The 20,281-nt window shown below is 39.9% G+C and overlaps 1 protein-coding gene across 2 annotated transcripts; it reads left to right on the forward strand.

The window, feature by feature from the left end:
- The first annotated feature begins 1,151 nt into the window (after positions 1 to 1,151).
- clspn (claspin) lies at positions 1,152 to 15,100 on the forward strand. 2 transcript variants are annotated; one of them, XM_032534738.1, is made up of 24 exons: positions 1,152 to 1,473; positions 2,368 to 2,485; positions 2,873 to 3,291; positions 3,605 to 3,751; positions 3,973 to 4,026; positions 4,108 to 4,180; positions 4,372 to 4,474; positions 4,722 to 5,308; positions 5,424 to 5,612; positions 5,858 to 6,024; positions 6,133 to 6,326; positions 6,656 to 6,711; positions 6,992 to 7,176; positions 7,669 to 8,206; positions 8,720 to 8,753; positions 8,871 to 8,955; positions 9,052 to 9,200; positions 9,340 to 9,501; positions 9,665 to 9,786; positions 10,254 to 10,381; positions 10,610 to 10,721; positions 11,632 to 11,702; positions 13,075 to 13,236; positions 14,485 to 15,100. In XM_032534738.1, exons 1-24 carry the CDS (start codon positions 1,447 to 1,449, stop codon positions 14,608 to 14,610), a joined length of 4,008 nt encoding a protein of 1,335 aa, XP_032390629.1. In that variant the 5' UTR covers positions 1,152 to 1,446; the 3' UTR covers positions 14,611 to 15,100. The 2 variants fall into 2 exon arrangements, with proteins under 2 accessions (XP_032390629.1, XP_032390630.1); XM_032534739.1 differs by having other exon boundaries at positions 5,858 to 6,019; positions 6,131 to 6,326.
- The last annotated feature ends 5,181 nt before the right edge of the window (positions 15,101 to 20,281 follow it).

Here is a 20,281-nt window from a genome sequence, read left to right on the forward strand (position 1 = left end):
ATGTATTATTATGCAATATTATAGATTTGGTTAACTAGCAGTACAACTTCCCTACCTTAACCAGCATTAAAGTAATGCTTACACATTTATGGATCAACATAATACAGTATTACACTATTCTAAATTGGACCAAAGCAATTCTTTTTACCTTTATTATCTTCAGTATATTTTTCACGCTAATACAAAATAAAATTTTGAAACCAGGACTTTTACTTGGAAAAGGACTATTTTTATGCTCACATTCATGCTCTTACTCAAGTAAAAGATTAGTATTTGTTTTTACCCTTGAATCAAGTGCTTTACTTTAGTAGCAACACAACAGTGTAAAATTCCAGTTAAAATCTTTGTTACAGTACATACTGTAAGAATTCTAAGCAAAAAGGCTCAAAGTATTAAAAAAATGAAATTACTCATGAGGAAAATTGTTGCAGGGACAATTTTGCAACAAATCTGTTTGCGGTTGTCTGCTATTTAACTAATCCTGGGTAGATCTATCTATAATAAACGAAATGTTCTGTATGTAAAATCTTTCACCACATAATAAATCTCCAGTGGCCCTGTGCAGATCCTCGACACACTGAACATTAAAAACTCCAAACTGTCTTTACCAATAAGAATTCATTTGGAACCCCACATAACCATATCCATCAACATAATTTTATACGGGATAATGCACAGGGATTATATGTTATACAACCAGAGAGAAAAATGTACTATTCCTGTGAACTAAACAACATGTTATTTTATTAGATTTTGTATCATAATGTGGGGCAAATGCTTTACGTTAAATTCTCTTTCTTTCTTTCTTTTCTTCTACCTTTATTCCTTTCAACAAAGCACCGATTCACCCTTACAATCTTACTGTTTACTTTTGGTCATGTTTATATTTGAATTGTACCTTACCCTTAATAATTTATATTTATGACACTTAACGTGTTTGCCTGCCCGTACATTGTGCACATTTTCCACGTTGTATTACAACTGCTGCACACCAATTTCCCTCGAGGTACAGGCTAAAGTTTTATCCTCGCCCTGACTTTTGCATAACCTATGTGCCTAACCTCTCAGCCCCGCCCGGCGCCCGCCCGAGCATTTCCGGTATTTAAATTCAGCTCCCACCAAGCCATGTCGTCAAAGGGGGCGGATACAAACGTCCCCAACAGACCAATAGGATTGCGAGAACGAGGCGACGAGGAGATTGACACCTCCGTGACGAAAAAACTTCGGGCCAGCTGTCACAGCGCGCGAAATATCAAAACTTATATTCGCTGTGTAACGTTAGGGATCAGGCGGGAGGAAGAGAAACAGCCTGGCTAGCGCTTTTTAAATGTGCTTTAAAAGTCTAAAATAGACTGTCACGCAGCAATCTGCTTTTCTACGCCTGTTGTTGCTGAGATTCGAGAAGCGTTGTCTCGGCTGGTTTATTTTACAAAAGAGCGGACAAAGATGAGCTTGGTCGTCTCTCAACAACAGGTGAGGACATTATTTCAGTAATCCGTCCTTATTTTCGACGTTTAGCTAACTATGTAACGTGAACGTGTAAGCCTGACATGTTTGTCCCCTTGAGTTATGAGTTAAAAGACTGGCAAGATCGAAAAAGAAGTTATAGTTAGCGTTAGCTAGTTAGCTGGCTCGCTAAGTTAGCTAGGTTTAGCCAGCTGGGAAGGTGGCTGTCGTCTTGGCCTGGTTACATCGATTACGTGCACGTTAGTCAAGCATTTTACTTTGTTGACCACTGTTAAAATCTTATAACGTTATCTAAGCAGCTTGGGGTCAAGGGGATTACTCACAGAAATCAGTCCGTAGCGTTATTTCATGTGTGGTGCATGTAACATGAAGGTTAACGCTAACTTATGAACGTTAAAGGGAAGCATTGTAGCTAGCTAACGTTACGTTCCATGCTCATTGTTTGGCTTATTGTAGGGCGCCACTTCACAAGCATTTTAACATTCGTTTTGCTGCTTTACCCCACACCAACGACCGTCATGTTTTTTGGTAACGTTGTAAACAAATAACCTTGTCTTTATGATGTTTTTTTGACAAACAGACTCATGCTCTAACTTTGGTACCCTAGAAAAGTCATGCATGGAGTTGGACAGCTATTAAAGATTGTAGTATTGACACTTTAACCATGCAATTAATACCTAGTACATTTTTTGGATTGTATTACAGTCCAAACAGTCAATCTGTACACAGATAGCAAGAATCAGCCCTGAACACTGACATTTGGCAGTGTGTGTTAGATTAAAGCTGTGTTGCATAGAATCTGGAGCCTTGTGTTTTCTCTCTCTCCAGTAAACGGACATCAGCTCAAACAGAAAATGCACTTCATGATGGATAAATTCTGTTTTGTGTTATTGTACCCAGGCAGAGGGGCTCCCGACTGTGGCCCAAACAGCAACGGAGAGTGATTCAGACAGTGGGATGGGGTCTCCAGCAGAGGAGATGGTCATAGAGACGGCCAACAAAAGACAAGAGCTTCCAGGTGAAGTAACATAACAATGTATGATAATCCAGCCTGAGAGAGACGGGGCAGCAGGAAGCACTTTATACTTGTTTATATTTACATTACATTTACAGTTTAGGTATTTAGTGGATACTTAACCACACAGTTTACAGTAAGTGCAACAATTAAAATATGTTTTTGAGTAGTATCCCATGATCCACAATAACAACCCATGCATTTAAAAAAAAAAGTCTGGGATTATCTCATTTATTGATAATACTGGAGCAAATAAAAAACATAAAAGCACACTACATCAGACAAACAACGGCAACAACATAACCAATTTTAGATTAAATAAACAATTATTTTGGTTTTAGTATCACTGCAGCTGTGACTATATATTTGACTCTAAATTGTTTTTTTTAGATTCTGATGACGATGAAGACATCACAGTTCACAGAAAGCCACATCGTAATGCCATCAGAGACAGTGAAGACGAGGAGGCATCTGCGGAGAACAGTGTACACATGGCCGAAGCTCTGGTCTTATCTGCTTCCAGCGAAGAGGAGATTAAAGAGGCAGCGGAGAAGGATGGAAGGAAAGCAAGAGGGGCAAAGAAAAGCAAGAGAATAAGCCGTGCTCCTATTGACAGCGACGACAGTGAGCCAGAGCAAGAGGGATTTAGAGAAATGGAGGAGCAACGGGAGGAGGTGAGAAAAGAAGCAAAATCAATGAAAGAAAGTAAGAAGAGAGAGAAGAGCCAGAGGCATCGGGAGAAAAAGGAGAAGCGTAGCAAAGTGGTGGAAAATCTGAAGAAGAAAGAGAGGATGTCTGAAATTAAGGAGGTTAGTGAAGCTTGGCCTGTTCACTGGTGTTTTTCTTGTTATTCTGGAAATGCGTGGAGATTTCTTTTTTGATAAGTTAACTGGACACAAACCTTGTGTTGTGTCTATAAAACCTTTTGCTGTATCTGTTGCCAAATGTTTTCTGAATATTCATGTAAAAGTGTGTGTAAAATTGCACTCAAATTATAAGAAACAACTACACAAAGTACCGCATTTTGAAAATAAAATGAAAAGTTAAGATAATCAGAATTAAGTGATTGTTAAACAATAAGAACCCTTGATGTGGATTATATTATTGCACGCATGTTCCCAGAACACACCGCTCCCTCAGGCTCTGAATGACAGCGGATGCCTGCTGGGCGACACAGACCTGTTTGACCCTGGTCTGGACAATGAGGAGGAAGAGGAGTCTCTTGATGCCATCCGAGCTGCTGTCAAGCAAAAGATGAAAAAACAGAAGGTACAAAGAAGATGACTGTTGCAATTGGAATCCTTCATAAGTGTTGATATGTAAAAGGTGTAATCAGGAACTTAAGCCCTTGCTTTTTGTTGTTGTCACTATTGAGCTATTGATGTTATGATGACGAAATTCCTGACATTTTGGTGAAAAGAGTGGCATAACACTATTTTGCAGATTTTGTCTATACAGGCCTTGGTGTAATTAGTGAAATATGATTGCAGGATCCTCTCCTGGATGAGGAAGATGAAGATGCAGCAGAGAAACCCCAGCGTGTGGTATGCAGTGCCAAAATGCTTGGAATTTATTCTAAATGTATACCAAAAAGCAGTTTCATTCTCAACATGTTATGTTTTCAGGAGAGGAAAGCTGCTCGCGCCAGCAAAGAAGCAATGAAGCAGCTCCACAGCGAGTCTCAGAGGCTGGTCAGAGGTCAGTTTACAAGAAACATTTGAATTCTCTTTTATCCATTGTGGCAATGTGTTAACTGTTGTCCAATAATTACTCGCAATCATAATTTGAAATGTGTGGTTCAGATTTATTTTTTTTAAATAGGTGTCCTGTGTCCTCCATGCCACCGATACTGTACTTCATCTTTGACATCTTCTCTTCTGTCTTTGTAGAGTCTACACTAGGCCTGCCCTACCACATCCCTGAGCCAAAGACCATCGACCAGTTCTTTAGGAAGAGGGCCAGGCCAGAGGGGCCTGCTATGGCTTTGTTGAAGTAAAGACAAACCTAATATGCATACACCCAGGCAAAAGCTAGCTAAAAGTTTAATTTCACACACCCTTTTTAAGTTTTGCATTTATTTCTGTGTAACATACATACATACATACATACATACATACATACATACATACATACATACATACATACATATACAAATCAAACACCAATATCAACATTCAATCAAAAGTTTCAAACCTATGATATTAAACCTATACATTAATGAGAATCTTGTTCCCTTCAGATCCACAAAGTATTCAGCCATGATGTTGGAGACACCTTCAGCACCTCCTCCACCTCCTACCAACCCACCCAACGAGCCTCAGGACTCTTCTCCCTCTCAAGATCTGTCATCCACTCAGCTCCAGCCCATACGCCATCCTGCCGCCGCCTCGTCCCCGCAGCAGGAGAGCCTCAACCAGGCCACAGAGGCAACCGCGAGCCAAGATCCCGACCAGGAATCTGGACCAATGCTTTACCTCTCTGAGAGTTTGCAGGAGTCAGTCACAACAGATGAAGCAGTAAGACCTGCTTCTGATGCTGGAGAAGAAACATCTCCTGCACATTTAGAACAAAGTCACAAGGCAGTAATTTCTGACTCTGACGCCCTGCAAAAAGAATCTGTGTCTGGTGCTTTGGTGCAGCCGTTAGCCATTCAGTGTGACAGCGCTGATCCAGTTGCAGCAGAGCCTTCAGCTCAGCAACCCACCAAACCCAAGAAGGACAAATTAGCCAGACTGAAGAAGCTTGGACTGGACCCCCCACCCATCGCTAAATTGTGTCCAGATGACGGGGCTTTTGTTCAGCTTGAGCTCCGACAGCCCAACCTTGGTTAGTGATGATTCTCTTAGGATTTCAGCCAAGTTAGAAGAATGTCTGTTGTAAATCAGAATAAACATTTCTACCATTAAATTTAGACATCTATTCACCTCTGATCTTCAACTAGGTGTGGAGGCCCTAAAGGAACGTTACCTTCGTCATGTCAAGGCACCTGTACGCCCTCAGGGAGAGCGAACAATGCAGCTCGACATAGTCCGCAAAGACAGTACCCCGTCCGGCCAGGAAGAGTTGCACATAGAGTCTGTCACTGTCACTGTTAAAGAGGGAGCAGAGAAGCCTGCGGCAACCAAACCGGGTATGGATACACACGTGATGTGCACATAGAGGCCAGGGTTTCTGGAAAATGAGATAATTTTGAGTTGTGTACTATAGATTGAGAGACCAAATCATTGACCTTTTTTATTTTATTTTTATTCAGCAACATCAACAAACAAAAAAGAAATCAACTTGGACGTGGTCCAAAGGTGCACACATATATTGACTTGGAGCTTTGGTTTCCTTCATGACATGCTTAGCCTCCTTTGTCCCCTCTCTTCATAGGAGAGAAGCTGCTGACTCTGAAGCAGCGCCTGCAGCTCGCCATGGCCCAAAGGAGACAGGAGGAGAGGGCACGCAGGGCCGAGCTAAATCGCCTTGACAATGAAGACTGTGGAGAGGAGGAAGAGGAGGAGGAAGATATGACCGATGAGTCTGAGGAGGAAGAAGAAGTAAGAGGAAATTTTGTTTCTTGCTGCTTTGGAACAATCAAATTGCTTCATACATATTTGTGCATGTATTCCTTTTGTATTCACATCAAGCCTATTGTCTTTTACCAGAATGTAGATGACTTACTGGGAGGTGATGATGGTGAGGAAGAAGACAAGGAGCATGAAGATGAGGAAGGCAGTGTGGCCCAGAGTATCAGGAGTCCTTCTCCTGTGGCACTAAACAGGCCATTGTCGACTCCTGACCTGACAAACACCGATGGCACGCTCATGCTGTTCCCTGGGAACTCCTGCTCTCGCCCCTGGTAAGTGTGTTTGGAGTTTCTGGTTGTATGTCTATTTATGTTTACTTTGTAACATTTTGACACTAGAGAATGTTTCTTCAATAAATTATATGATAAAACTGCCTTTTAAAAAGTATCACGTACTTAATCATAACCCGGTTGTCCTATTTAGTAAAATACAGCATATAAAATGCAAATAATAGCAGTATAGATAGATAGATGCAGCAACTGAAAAAAAATCAGTTATATTTCTGGTAGTTTTTATATTTGTATGTACTGTATATTTACTCTGCATGCACTGTACAATACATTAATACAACAATTAATACATGCACTGTTCTCATTTTCAGCGATGGTAAAGGAAGGTCTGGTCCTTCTGGACAGGACAGCAGCAGCAATAAGATGGGTGAGTAGAGTGAAAGGCCTGTGTTCAGTTGGGCCATAGTTTTCTGAAATAAACTGATATATATATATATATATATATATATATATATATATATATATATATATATATATATATATATATATATATATATATATATATATATATATATATATATATATATATATATATATATAGTTATCATTAGCTATCATTAAAATCAAATGCTTTAAATATAGTAATACAAATGTGTTTTTTAATCAAAATGTATACATTTGTCTTTTTTGCTCTTTCTCGTCTCCAGAAGAGGACGATTCTCTGAAGGACAACAGCCACAACAGCAGCTTTGAGTTAGCAGGATCTATGATAACCTCCTACCAGCCTGTGAATCATCAGCGCTCTGCAGGAAGAAATATCTCCAACTATTCTATTTTCCGTTCCCCTTCTCCCTGCCTCTTCAGGCCCAGCTTCCTTGGCTCTGCCTCCAAGGTAAGACAAAAGGTTTTTCAGTTTGTTTAATAGTTTGAGCACCAAAATATCGTCATCAGGGGTTTGTTTGTTGTCCCAAAACTGCACAGGGTTTAAACAATGTTTTAATTCAGTCAAATTGATTGATTGAAAAATCCACAATTTTAGTGTCATGATTTTATTTTTGCTCATTAATAAACACAGTAACGATACAATATGTAATCATAGACATCAATGTACAGACTCACTTACACCTGCATATACTGACATTTACATGAATTAAAAGTAAAGGAGCTGAAATGATAGGACACTATAAGTTTATACAAAGCCCTCACCCAAAACCTGCAGGATAAACTGGATTACATTTAATAAAAATGAGGAGAGGCAACTTCAAAAGAGACAAATACATAAATATATATTTTTCATCATTTATTTATTGTTCAAATTTTTAAAAATGAAATGGTTTATACTTTTTATCTTTTTTTTTTCTTCTTCTTCTTCTTCTTCTATCAGAGTTCAGGCAAACTCTCCGAGCGCTCTCTTTGCCTCCCTGTTGAAGATTCCCAAGACTTGTATGCACCTCCATCCCCAGGAGCAGATTCTGGTCCCCTGGGCGAAGCAGCTTCTGGGCCTGGTCTGGGAGGAGACTCCCAGGGTCGCTTCTCCCTGGAGGACGACACCCACTCCCAGTTACTAGATTCAGACGGCTTCCTTAACGTGGGCCCACGGCCCGGTGCACCTCACTCCCATAAGAGACAGTTGATCCTGGACAGCCTGGATGAAAATGCGATGGATGCCAACATGGGGGAGCTGTTAGGCCTGTGCTCAGGTGGTTTTGGGACAGCACAGGGCGGCTCAAGCAGGGCTGGAGGCCTCGGAGCAACACAGGAGGATGAGATGCTCGGGTTATGCTCTGGAGTGTTTCCACCAACACAGGCAGGAGAGGAGCACCTGGGAACAGAAAAGAGTAAGGGGAGAGGACAGGATGAAGACTCTGATAATACCATGGATCAGCTGCTGGGGCTGTGTTCAGGGAAATTTCCTAGTCCAGGTAAAGGAGTGTTTGCTGTCTCCCTTCTGTACAGTTTTATTTTATTATTTGCTCTATCATGAACAAATCTGTTTTGCAGACAGGTTAAAAACTGGAGACATATCTGTCACTTAGAAGCTATTCATTTCTTAATAGTTAAACTTTATGAAAACCTAACCGTAGATCCTATTGGGAAGGGAAATAAAACGGATAACTTGTCAATAAGAGCCTGATAAGCTATACAGAAGGAGGCTCTGTAGTGAACTGTGAAAATGTATACTTCCTTATGTTAGAGTTGTTATTGATTTGATTTCACATTATTTTCACATAAATGCAAAATGTTACCAAACAGCATAACCATGCTACTGACATGTATCACAGACATTGCGTAAACTGGAGGCAGTTTTCTGTATGTCCCCTCGATTGGTTTCCCCTCTCTCGAAAAAAAAGTTAGATTTTTGAGGTTGGACAATGTTTTAAAATGTTTTCCAGTTACGGAATATTTAGATTTGTCTCCTTTGCTGCTAATTTTAGGTTCTGCTCGCACGGCTTCGCCAGCACAAGACAGGTACAGTTCAAAGACCTGAAATAATCCAAATCATTAGTCAGAAAGAAAAATTATTGTTGAGGAAAAGTTACTTTTTACAATTCTTCACAAAAGTGTTCTCCTTGTGTTTGTATGAAGGGAAAAAAAGCCCGAGGAGGAAGAGCAGGAGGAAGAGGACTGCGAGTTCCGACTTCTGTCTGATGTGGAAAGTCACAGTGAACAGGTGAGATGCTTCTGTTACTTTTTAACTGCAGAAGTTCCATTTAGATAACATAGTGGATGTATGGCTTTACCATGCAAATGTTTTGTGGCTTTATAGGAGGACAGTGATGAAGATGGTGGAGAGAAAAATGAGGAGGAGGAGGATGGAGATGGAGAGGAGGATGAGGCTGATGAAGACAATGACGTAGAAGAGGAGGAGATGGATGGTGTCTTTGCATCACACAGGGGGAAGAAAAAGAAGAAAATGTAGGTGTCAAATAAATAAAAATACATATGAATACCTATTGTTATATACTCTCCTCTTTAAGTTTGACATTATAGGAAGATTAATTCTTGGAACTTTCATCAAATAATGTGTTAATAGCTTCTTGCATCCTGTTCACAGGCGTTTGGCCGACTATCTGGAGTCGGAAGCGGAGCTGTCCGGCAGTGACTTAGACAGCGACGATGAGGACGGTGACAGAGGGAGTGAATACGAAGAGGAGGAGCTTCTTGAGGAGCTTCCCTCTGATGAAGAGCTGCAGGACCAGGTCAACAAGATCCACATGTGAGTACTGTTCTAAGTTTAAGCTGCCTAGTACAGAGAGTTTTCTCCAATCATAATCTGAATATCTTGTAATAATGCAAGGTGGATATTTTTTATTTTTATTTTTTAAATCTGAAATTTTGGGTAAACTGAGAGATGGAAATGTAAAATGTCGTTCCTACAGGAAGCAGATAATGGATGATGATAAGCGTCGTCTGAGGCTCTACCAGGAGCGTTACCTCGCTGATGGGGACCTGCATTCTGATGGCCCGGGACGAGCTCGCCGCTTCCGTTGGAAGAATATGGGTGAGTTACTGGATGAGGGAATAAACACCCTTAATACCATAAACTGGTGTTTAATTAAGAATTTGATGGGATTTTAGTCAGTGGTTGTTGAAAGAAGACAAACCAAGAAGTATGTGTCTGAACACCTGGATTTATAGCTATTTATTTAACCCTTTACATGTATTTTGCTACATATTATATCAAATCAGTACAACTTTATTCATTCCTGCAATGACAATTGTACTCAGCAGCTTGGCTCCTAGATCAACAGAAACACACACAAAGAGGAAAAGAAAGAAAACCCGGTTAATCCAAATTAAAAACAATTGGGTTATAAGCTTACAATTATGTGTAATTGGGTAAAAAAAAAAATGCATACATTGCATTCTCATACACTGAGTTCATCAAATCTTCTGATAAGATTCTGCAAACTTAACTAAACTGCTCCAGCAAGACATTTAGAGTTTCTCTTTGAATTTTTCCTCCAGATGATGGTTTCAACATGGACAGGACAGGAGCGGAGGGCGAGGAAGAGGAGGAAGATGAGCTGGTGGACCAATCTGAGGTCCAAAGGCGGAAAGAGAGACTAGAAAGAGAACAGTGGCTCAGAGAACAGGTAGGCTTTGAACACTTGTTTGCAAGTATTTAGAGTCTTACGCACAGATTAGTGAGGAACCATTAATATAAATACATTTGTAGTGTTGACTGATGATTGCTAAATTATATTATGCTGTAAATGCAATGCAGCCTTTGAGTTTACCCTGTAAACATACAGAGAAGGATAAATGTGTGCACTCAAGACATATTTGGTTGAGTCATTCCCCTTTGTCTCCTTTTCTCACAGTCTGAACAGAAAGGGGAAGATTTGGATGCAGATGACGAGAGGATTGGAGGGGAAGACAGTCAGTTTATGAAGCTTGCCAAGAAACTGACTGCCAAGACTTTGCAGAGAAAAGGTTGGTTTGATACTAGGCCTGACAAGAAGTGTCCCATGAGCTTAAAAACATTCAGACATGCTTTTGTCCAATAACAATTGCAGTAATGGTCTGAGCAAACAAATAGATGGAAAAATCACCAGACAGAACATTTAAAAGTTTAGGAGCATTTTCTTTTTGTTTAAAAAGGGTGTCATGAACTGTTTCTAAAGCTAAATGTTATAATCTTAGTCTCAGTTCCTGACATATATGCTTTTTGGCCTACTTAGTGCCGTCAGTTAAAAAGACTGTTGATAACATCACCTTATGTTGCGACAGAGCTTAAAAGATAAAGCAGAGACACACACACACACTAACACACAGACAGATTGCAACAAAACACTGGGATGTGTCCCAGCTAACTAAACTAAACCAGACTCAGGTTATGTCAGGTCGTTTATTTCTCTGTAGTGAACTACTACAGATTGGATGTCCACAGGTTGGATCTGAGGGTGCCCCTGCTTGCTGTTTGTTGGTTTCTTAAAATTAATATGCTTTCCTTCAGAACAGAATTTCATATTTTGACACCTGTTGTGTACTTTTCAAAGAATGAGAAAGCTTACGGTCCTTGTTTCGCATATTGAATATTAAATGTACTGATTGGATGCTCTATATGTAAAAAGTATTTATAAAATAAATGTCCAAACTTGTCATTTCCAGACAATTATAGCTCTACAATAGGACGTTAGTCAGATTGTAAAGAAAAACCAGTCAACTGAAGACAATGTATGTGCTTTTTTTTATTTATTTTTTTTATAAACACTCTACAAAGTTTTCAGGACTACAAATGTAAGAATGACATCAATAAGACCTGGTAAATTGAATTTGTAGGTATTTTGGCAGGTTATATTTAGAATCTTTCGCTATCTAACTTTCAAAATGTTCAAACCAGAGCCTCCCGCGGCACCACAACCAGAAAAGACATCAGCTCTCAACCCCTTCCAGAGACCCTCGCAGGTACAGGTACGTCAACATCCCTGATTCTTCTAAATGGTTAATCTGGGTTTAATTTGCTGAAATGACTCTTTTTGTTGTTGAACGTCAAAAATGAATGTCCCCTGAAAACAGCATGTATTTTTTTTTTTTTTAGCATCTAACATTATACCTGCGGTAACTATCACCACTAGGGTCGGAAATGTGCCAAAATATGAACAATAACGTCGCTGTCAGCGGGCTTATCTACTAATGTTGGCTCCTGTCCGTTACCTTGAAACCATCCAGAAAATAGACGGTACCGTAGTATAGTTAACTGAAACCGGTGATTTAACGTCACCGCTCATTTTACAGTTTAACAACAAAACAAAACCCTGAGTGTACACTACTAGCTACGTTTTCATGTTGTTTTTGAGCGGTATGCACCCCCACTAACCTGGAAAACGGTCGTAAAATAGTAGCTAATGTTAATGTAGCGTGTCGGAGAATAACGGCGTCTCCTACAGCGAGGAGGCAGAGAAACCGCAGCGTTCGCCAACTTTATCTTCTTGTCTTATCTGGGGTCTGATAAACAGTGAATTCATCAAATTCAGTGTCCACAATAGGCCTGCACGATTTAATTGTTATAAAAAATCCCAATTTCGATTCACCCTGTTCACAATTTAATTTTTAAATAACTTAGATTTTTTTAATAAATAAAATAAAAACAAATTTAATTAAAGTGACTGCATCATAAACACTACTACTTTCTTCTGAGTTTTCAACATAGACTGTAAAAAAATAGGTTTTAAAAGGCTCCAAGTGCTGCGATGCTCTCTTCTCTTAATTGAAGCCTTTGTTTACAGGCTTGTGGTGATCGGCTAAAGGTGCCAAAAAATCTGTTTGGTACTGCCAATTTGTTTTTGTTTGGTCATGGTTCATGTGTGCAATAAACATTACACTTTGTGAGAAAAAAAATTGTGGCGGAGAATTGTGATATCAATTCAATCCGGCAACTGGCCATTTTCCAATAAACTGTAGCTGTCATATTTCACGGGACCCGCGAGATTTGTTGTTGCGGCTTTCGTTGCTGTTTATCACTTTGTTTAAGATTGAGTGACAAGTAGTACTCGCCCTGTTTATTTGGTTGTCTTGACTTCGCAAGTGATGACGTCCTGTCACTGTTACAGCTGCTCACCATCAAAGGGGAGAGAGCGGATGACAATTCGCTTGAGTTCAGTAGAGTTGTGTAATTATAAATTTTCATAAACAGCTGGAGGAAAGGCAGTGTACATGGTGGAAACCCTGTTGTGCGTCTGCCCTATTTCTGATACCATGGTGGCAAAAATTTTACCATCATAGCGGAAACCCACTGTGTTCCTATGATCTGTACTGTAACACTGGTTTTGTTGACCCCCTCCAGGTGAGGAGAGGGTCGCTACTGAGTCGGCCTCAGTCCGTCCTCCAGAAGCTTGCTGCAATCTCAGAGGGAAATCCTCTGGCTCCCAGAAACAGTAGAGGATTCCTTTTTCAAACTCTATCTCCTGAGAAGGACAACTCAACCTCAAATGCTCCCCAGGGACAGGTGAGTGAAAGAAATGGCGCTAAAAAGATGTGCTGAATCCTCATTTGCTCAAAACGGCAATCAACAATGAAACTATTCAGCCCCGCGTCACACCTGTGCTGAGGAATTGAGCCGAATATACAAAATATCTTTTATACACTAAGGGCAATGACAAAATAAAGAAGAATTAAGGTAGTATGTATAAATGTTCTCTCCATATACAGTGCACAGATTGTGTTCCTTCAGTGTACACAATAGAACAGAAATGGGTACAAAAGATGAATAAGGTAGTATTAAGAAAACCGATGACTAGATTCTAGTTGGACTTGTATATCTTGAAATGAGTATATGAGAATGTCAAAAGAATTGGGATTTGAATATTTCAGAAAACTGACCATCCAAAAGTCTGAAACTTACCTTCAGTGATGCAATATAATTAGTCAGGGATCTGCTTATGTACACAGTCCTTCCCAAACATTGTTTTCATGACAATATTAGAAAAACACATTACAAAATCCCCTTTGGTTCAACTCTGTGTCATTAAGACTGGCAGCCATGCACGGATCCCAAGAATGATGAATGTTTTGTTTTAATTAGATAAAAGGGGAAGTAAGCTCATGTTGCAAATTGTGGCTTTCGTGTTGCAAAGTTGGTGAAACGGTCCCCACCGGTACATGACCACTAGTGCCCGAAAGGATGTACCGATGGGGGAACCTCATCACTGATCTTGAAAACAATGCGCTCATGGTACTGCTGACGCTTCTGCATTCTTTAAAAATATTCCACATCTTTGATAGAGTAGCTATTATGGTTGCTAAATCTTGACTAGAAAAATGCTGTGTGATATTTTCCAGCTGTTTGGAATGCGAAGGATAATTCACTGCCCTGGCTCTGGTTTGATTTTCCCAATCCTGTCTGGTTGTGTATCTTTAGCAAGATCTCACAGTTTTAAAAATAGCACAAAAACAAAATACTTTCCAAAGAGCTTAGAGAGAGATTGTTCAGTGTGATATTCATGTGAGTGTGATGGATGAATGTATTAATGTCTTCTAGATTTATAACACTAGGTGGAGCCAAAGCCCACTGCTCATTAGATTCTATTAAGTGCAAACACAAAACTTTCTTTTATCCCAAGACTCACTATTACCAATATTTTATTTACTGGTAGGTTTTTTTCCTTCTATATTATTATATATTTTCTTTTACACCATTAGTTAAAAAATAATTGTATTCATGCATTCTTTTTTTGTGGATGTGTTTGATCCTCAGATGATGAAGAAGAGGGGGCCGGTGGGAACAGTGAAGCCAGCAGCAAAGAGGGTCTGCAGGGAGAACAGACCTGCAGAACAGACCAAAGCCCCCCAGAGGAGCATCTTCAACTTCCTGGACCACTGAGGTCGCAATACACTTACTGAATGATGATCAACAGGCTGGGAGGCAGACCGAGGAAGGCCAGGATTTACCAGCCATAACCAGTATCTCACCAACCAAAAACACTTTAATAATGAATGAGGTGGGTAAGTGATGGTTATGTGCTATAGTGGCTGGTGGATGTTCTCTGTATTGCTCATTAAACTCAAATACAGATGCTTGTATGTGTTAAGCATGTTAACATTGTCTTACAATGACAAACTGAAGCACACCACTGAGGCAACTTTTTCCTACTCACGCTTGCTTCTTTGTCAAATTTTTAAATCTGTTCCGCCATCAGAAATATTCATCCGTCACACCTTACTTGACTTAATTTAGCCTCTCTGACGGAGGTCAATTTAAAATGTTTTATCATGTAAATAGGATTGATTTGTTTTTTTTAATGGTTAGAGTTTTTGTATGATGATTTAAATGTATTTGTTTTACAATGTAAATAAAAGTGTATTTTAAGACATCGCTGTTCTTCTGTCTTGTCAGACCCAGCTGTCTGTATCAATACTCTGTGGATTGCCTTGAAAACTAGGGCTTGACCTTATGGGGAAAATCAGATATCATGATATTCTTGACCAAATACCTCAATGATATTGCGGCGATATTGTAGTATTGACAACTGATGCTTTGACAGAAGTTTAAAAAATCACACCAATTTACTGTAATGCAGCCTTTAAAACAAAAAAGACACTTATATCACAATTTTACAATATCCAAAATCTACAACGATATCTAGTCTCATATCACAATATCAATAAATTGCCCAGCTACTTGAAATATATGATAAAGATATCCATGGTCTCTATTTGATAAATCCTACAGACTTTGGTGTTCCTCTTGACTTTTCCTCTAGCCACACCATGGCGCTTTATCCCATCATTTGTGGTTTTTGTCCACACATCCATGTTCTCCTCAGGATGAGTTGTAATAACTTTGGCAATCTTAATTTTTCAGCTAACACCATTACCACTGTCAAAATTGTAATTTATCATCCCTTTGGCATATGACTAAATACCAGCAAAACGAATGACTTAGCTATTCGCCTCAGCTGCACTTTGTGTTTAGTGCTAATGTTATTATATAACATGCTAGTTCAACCTCCCAGAGCCACTAGCATGGCCGTAGACTCGAGGCTGGATTTGAAACGGCCTACTGCATGCTACCTACGAATGCAGTTTGTACACTGCTTTTGTTAGTAGTATGCGGTATGAAACCGATTTATTTTGCAGTATGCTAAGCCAAATTGTTTTATTTTGTTTTTTGAAAAGCAGAAGTAATGAAGGTATTGTGGCGCTTTGCATTGTTGTCCAATGAATACTGAAGACTTTTGTGGAATGGTACAACATCCGGGTATTTTTGGCACACTGCCAAATTATTATGTTTTCTTTTTTGCGTTCTATATTTTGGCTAAATTAGTGCTAACATAGGCAGTTTACAATACAGCATTGGTCTTGTTTTTCATTCACGTTTTTATTTTTACTAAGTACAATATAATCATAATCCAACTGTAAAGACATTTTTGGTCTCTACTTTCTTTCGTAGGATTTGCCTTCTTTCAGATTTTTTTGTCTGAGAAATTTTGTACAACAAAGGTTTAGGTTATTGCTTAATTCTTCTTGGGATTTAGACATTGCATTCAAAAGAAACTTTTCTGTTTCCCATGCCACTCTTGGACATCACCTTTTAATCTAATGCACTTTACATAGTTATTAGGACTCTTGTGGATAAGACCCATTACTCATCTTTACTACCTGTCCAGACTTAATATGACATTGAGGTCTAGGCAGGCAGGAGAGCTTGTAAAGAAGGGATTCCACGTCCAGAAGGCCACACTTCTTTATCTTTTCTTTGCTGTGAATATTTGGGACTCCTTTGACTCTTTATTTCACTAAGTCTTTCTGCTTAAAATCATAATCGCAGTTTAGAGACTAATGGTTTGGTAAGTGACTAATAATAGGCCGGCATTAAAGGGAGGGTCTTCTAACGAGCCCTTTCATGTCTCTCCGTCTCATTAGTAGGCACGGTGATTAGGAGGAGGTCCCGAGGTTAGGAATAGGCGCAGGAGGCCCCATTACACATCATTAGGGGCCAACGCCAGGAGGGTCTGGAATGAACCCCATGGTGGGTCCCGCCTATAGTGAGCTGCTTTACCTGCAGGCAGGCCAGCTTAATCCTAAAGCACTGATTACATGTTTACTTTTTTCAAAGTGTTTTTGCCTCCGTTTGAGAGTCCAAAACATCACTGGATTTCTGTGATATTTTTAGAGCCAAGAGGCTTTAGACAAAGCTATAATATGATTTAGTGTGGAGCTGCCTCGGTCATTATTTCTGAGTCATTACAACGCAATTAATCGAGATAAAGACTCGATTCCGAATCCTCAGGGTCTGTTTGCAGGGTCAAGAAATTGATTGCAATTAGAATGTGCATAGATATTATTTGTCTTTGCAAGTTAGAGAGTAATTCAGCTTTTGTATTCCTTTTTCTCTTTCTCTGCATCAACACCATAGTTGCCTTCCAAACTGAATTTCACAACTTAGTTTAACCCCGAGAGGGAATTACGAGGTCAACGCAGTAAAGCCAAACCCCCACCATGAACTCCCAATTCACTCCACACTTGAAAGAGGAGAAAGGTTACATGTTTTGGCACCGAGGCCCGGCTTCTAAATATCTAGAGGACACGGATCTGGCCTAATTCAGATTATGAGGAGGAGAGAGGGCAGAGGGTGGAATAATTGAAGAGAAACATGAGCTGTAGCACCCAAGGGGTGTGTGCAGCTTGTGTCATGACGTATCCAGCGTATACCTAAAATAAAAGTATGTAATTAGTGTGCAAAGCAAACCCCATGCTGAATTAGTGGTTCAATTTAGCACATCTTGGGTGATTTGGATGATTTTTAAGAGCGCTGGCTGTGAGCTGAAGGTCCAGCAGGCCTATTGTTACAGACTCAGTACATCTCAGCACTGGGGATCTGACAGTGTAGCCTGTGGGTGCTGCTGGCCGCCCTCGGCCACTGTCACAGCCGAGACTGGTGCTGGAGCAGATGTGGAGCTGAGCTGAGGGAAGTGGGTCAGGGTGCTGCAGGCTGTGTACAATTCAAACAAGGTCTTATTATTCACAAGGTAAGTCATGCTCCTTTTTTGTTAACTCTTTCTCGTGTATGTGTATATACTATATATATATATATATATATATATATCAAGAGAGAGAGAGTGTGTGTGTGCGTGTAATCTGTATTGCCCCAAGAGGGCTCACAGATGACCCTCAGTCCTCAGAGTTCAGCCTCTCTCTCCTTCCACCAGTGTCCTCTGTAGTTGTCTTTTGTAACTTGGGTTTTTCTTTTTTAGAGAGAGATGGAGTGAGAGATGATTTTGCGTGTGACGCGGCCTTGGGCAGACGGGTGGTGTTTGATGTATTTTTTATGTGCTTAGGCTACTAGTGAACGATGGGAAGGGAAAAGAAGGGGAGGAGGGAGCGCCTGGAGCTGATGCACTTGAAGTGGGATGTTGTTGAACGAGAAAGGGGGTAGATAGAAGTGGGGGGTAGATAAAGGTGTGTGTGTGTGTGTTGTGTGTGTGTGTGTGTTGGTGTTGTTGTGTGTGTGTGGGTGTGTGTGTGTGTGTGTGTGTGTGTGTGTGTGTGTGTGTGTGTGTGTAAAAGGAGGACACAATGTTTTTTCTGCCGCCAGCGACGACATGTCAGGGGGATTAGAGCAGGGTGGAGGGAGACAGTGAACACTTGTTAAGTCTGTCTGATGTAGCCTCTCTATACCACGTACACACCTCTAGAAAACACACTTGCGTGTACACGAACACACACAATCAACTGCCATGCCCTTAGATCTGAGATTGACAATCACAAAAGCACTCAGTCACCAGTTTGGAGAAATATCACACTACAACAAATCCTGCAGTTCTGCGAGGACTGGAGATATGTTGCTTGTCAATGTTGCATTCTGGGTATCAGTTTTGTTGCCTCAAACACACCTGTAATTGTAGATGTGTTGTGACAAGATTTTAAAAAAATCCATCCCCCGACACTTGATGTTGACATGTTTAATATATGTCAGAAACTGTTGCCATTTACTGTTGTGATTTGCGTGGGAGTCATTTTCCTCCATTTCCCAGAATGCTGTTCGACAAACACCATAGGACAGGCATGACCTTGCTTGTTGAGTTCAATAAGAAAGTGGAGAGGAAACACAGTCATGGTAATAACCCAGTAAAACCAACAGATGATGTTTTTTTCTTTGTCCTCTACTAAAGCTTTTACTGTTTTTCCTGTGTTTCCCTTATTGCACTGTATTGCACTTGACTGTAGACAGACGTCCTATAGGTCTGAACAAACCAGTATCTGTGTACTTCTGATGTTACAGAAAGCAAAGAAAGAAATACTTTGCAATTGAACTCTGTCTTTAGCTGAGCTGGAAATATCTAAATATAAAAAAACACAGTGGCTGTCTATAACTGTACTCATAAGTGTGCTTTTAATATTGTTTTTTCACTTGGATGTCTGAGCTTCACTGTGCAGCAGAATGACGTATGTGCAGTTTGACACTAGAAGGCTGTTTTCATATTCATCATCTGAAGGGGAAAGGTGTATCTGTGCTCACGATATCTGTGTCATTGAGTGAGAAAGAGTAGATGTCACTTATGGCAAAATTTGGTAATTGAATTTTCTTTGTCTTAAAATGTGTCTGGAAGAGAACTTTAAAGTTGCTATGGGGATATTTGTCTTTTAAGGTAAAGCACACAACACATACAGACTCTAACATAAGTAAAAGATAATAAAAATGCACAAAACAGGCAGAACGTGTGCTAAAATCCACCACACAACGCACATAAAGTACAAGTGACATAACATCAAATCAAGGTTAAAACTGCACTTTATTCGGTTGACAATCGGTTGGTTATAAAACTTTAACTTGGACCTGCTTCCCATTCACATATAGTCATTTAAAGGCCATTGAAACAAGGACCATATGCAACCTATACATACCCCATATTTAGCATTTATAAGCAGTATACAACACTCACTTTAACACACTATAATGTAGGTATAAGCAGATATAAGTGTTTATTAATATGTTTGTCAACTCCATGTGAGTATTTATAAGGATAACACTGTTGTACTTATATACAATAGGTATTCAAAGGAGAAGTTAATGGGGGTTTGTAGATTAAAACATACTTAAAGATGACCTTGTCCATGCATACAACTGCTTTATAGTGTGTTATTAGCCATTCATGAAATACTTGTATATTGCTTCTGATTACTAAATGGGTTAAAAGAAAGTGTTACCCACAACAACAACACAACTTTTCAACCTAATTTTGTCTCAATTTAACTACTTTTGGTGTTCTTTGTTCTAACACACAGGCTAGTAACACTCCAGGACTCAATGTGTAAATATTATAAAACTGTGATTTGGCCCGAGGGCTGAAGTAACTGGAATAACAGTCACTGTAACCTTAGTAGGTTAACATAACCATGTCATCATGCGCTTGTTGGGATATAGAGGCCTGTTGCTGTACAGTCAGACCCGCAGACACAATAACATGACGACCATCTCTGTCCTCACTTGGTCTCTAGTCATTCTTCATGGTTTCCCTTTCCTGCAGTCCCAGCCCAGTTTAGGAAGTGCT

Source organism: Etheostoma spectabile, chromosome 14 (genome assembly GCF_008692095.1).
Source record: "Etheostoma spectabile isolate EspeVRDwgs_2016 chromosome 14, UIUC_Espe_1.0, whole genome shotgun sequence".
Lineage (NCBI taxonomy): Eukaryota > Metazoa > Chordata > Actinopteri > Perciformes > Percidae > Etheostoma > Etheostoma spectabile.

Bases quoted from the DNA above. Each gene is read 5' to 3' on its own strand.
- clspn (XM_032534738.1), top strand. From the start codon at position 1,447: ATGAGCTTGGTCGTCTCTCAACAACAG. The intron at 5,309-5,423 runs GTTAGTGATGAT...ATCTTCAACTAG, and splicing joins GCTCCGACAGCCCAACCTTG to GTGTGGAGGCCCTAAAGGAA. The intron at 13,237-14,484 runs GTGAGTGAAAGA...TTTGATCCTCAG, and splicing joins CAAATGCTCCCCAGGGACAG to ATGATGAAGAAGAGGGGGCC.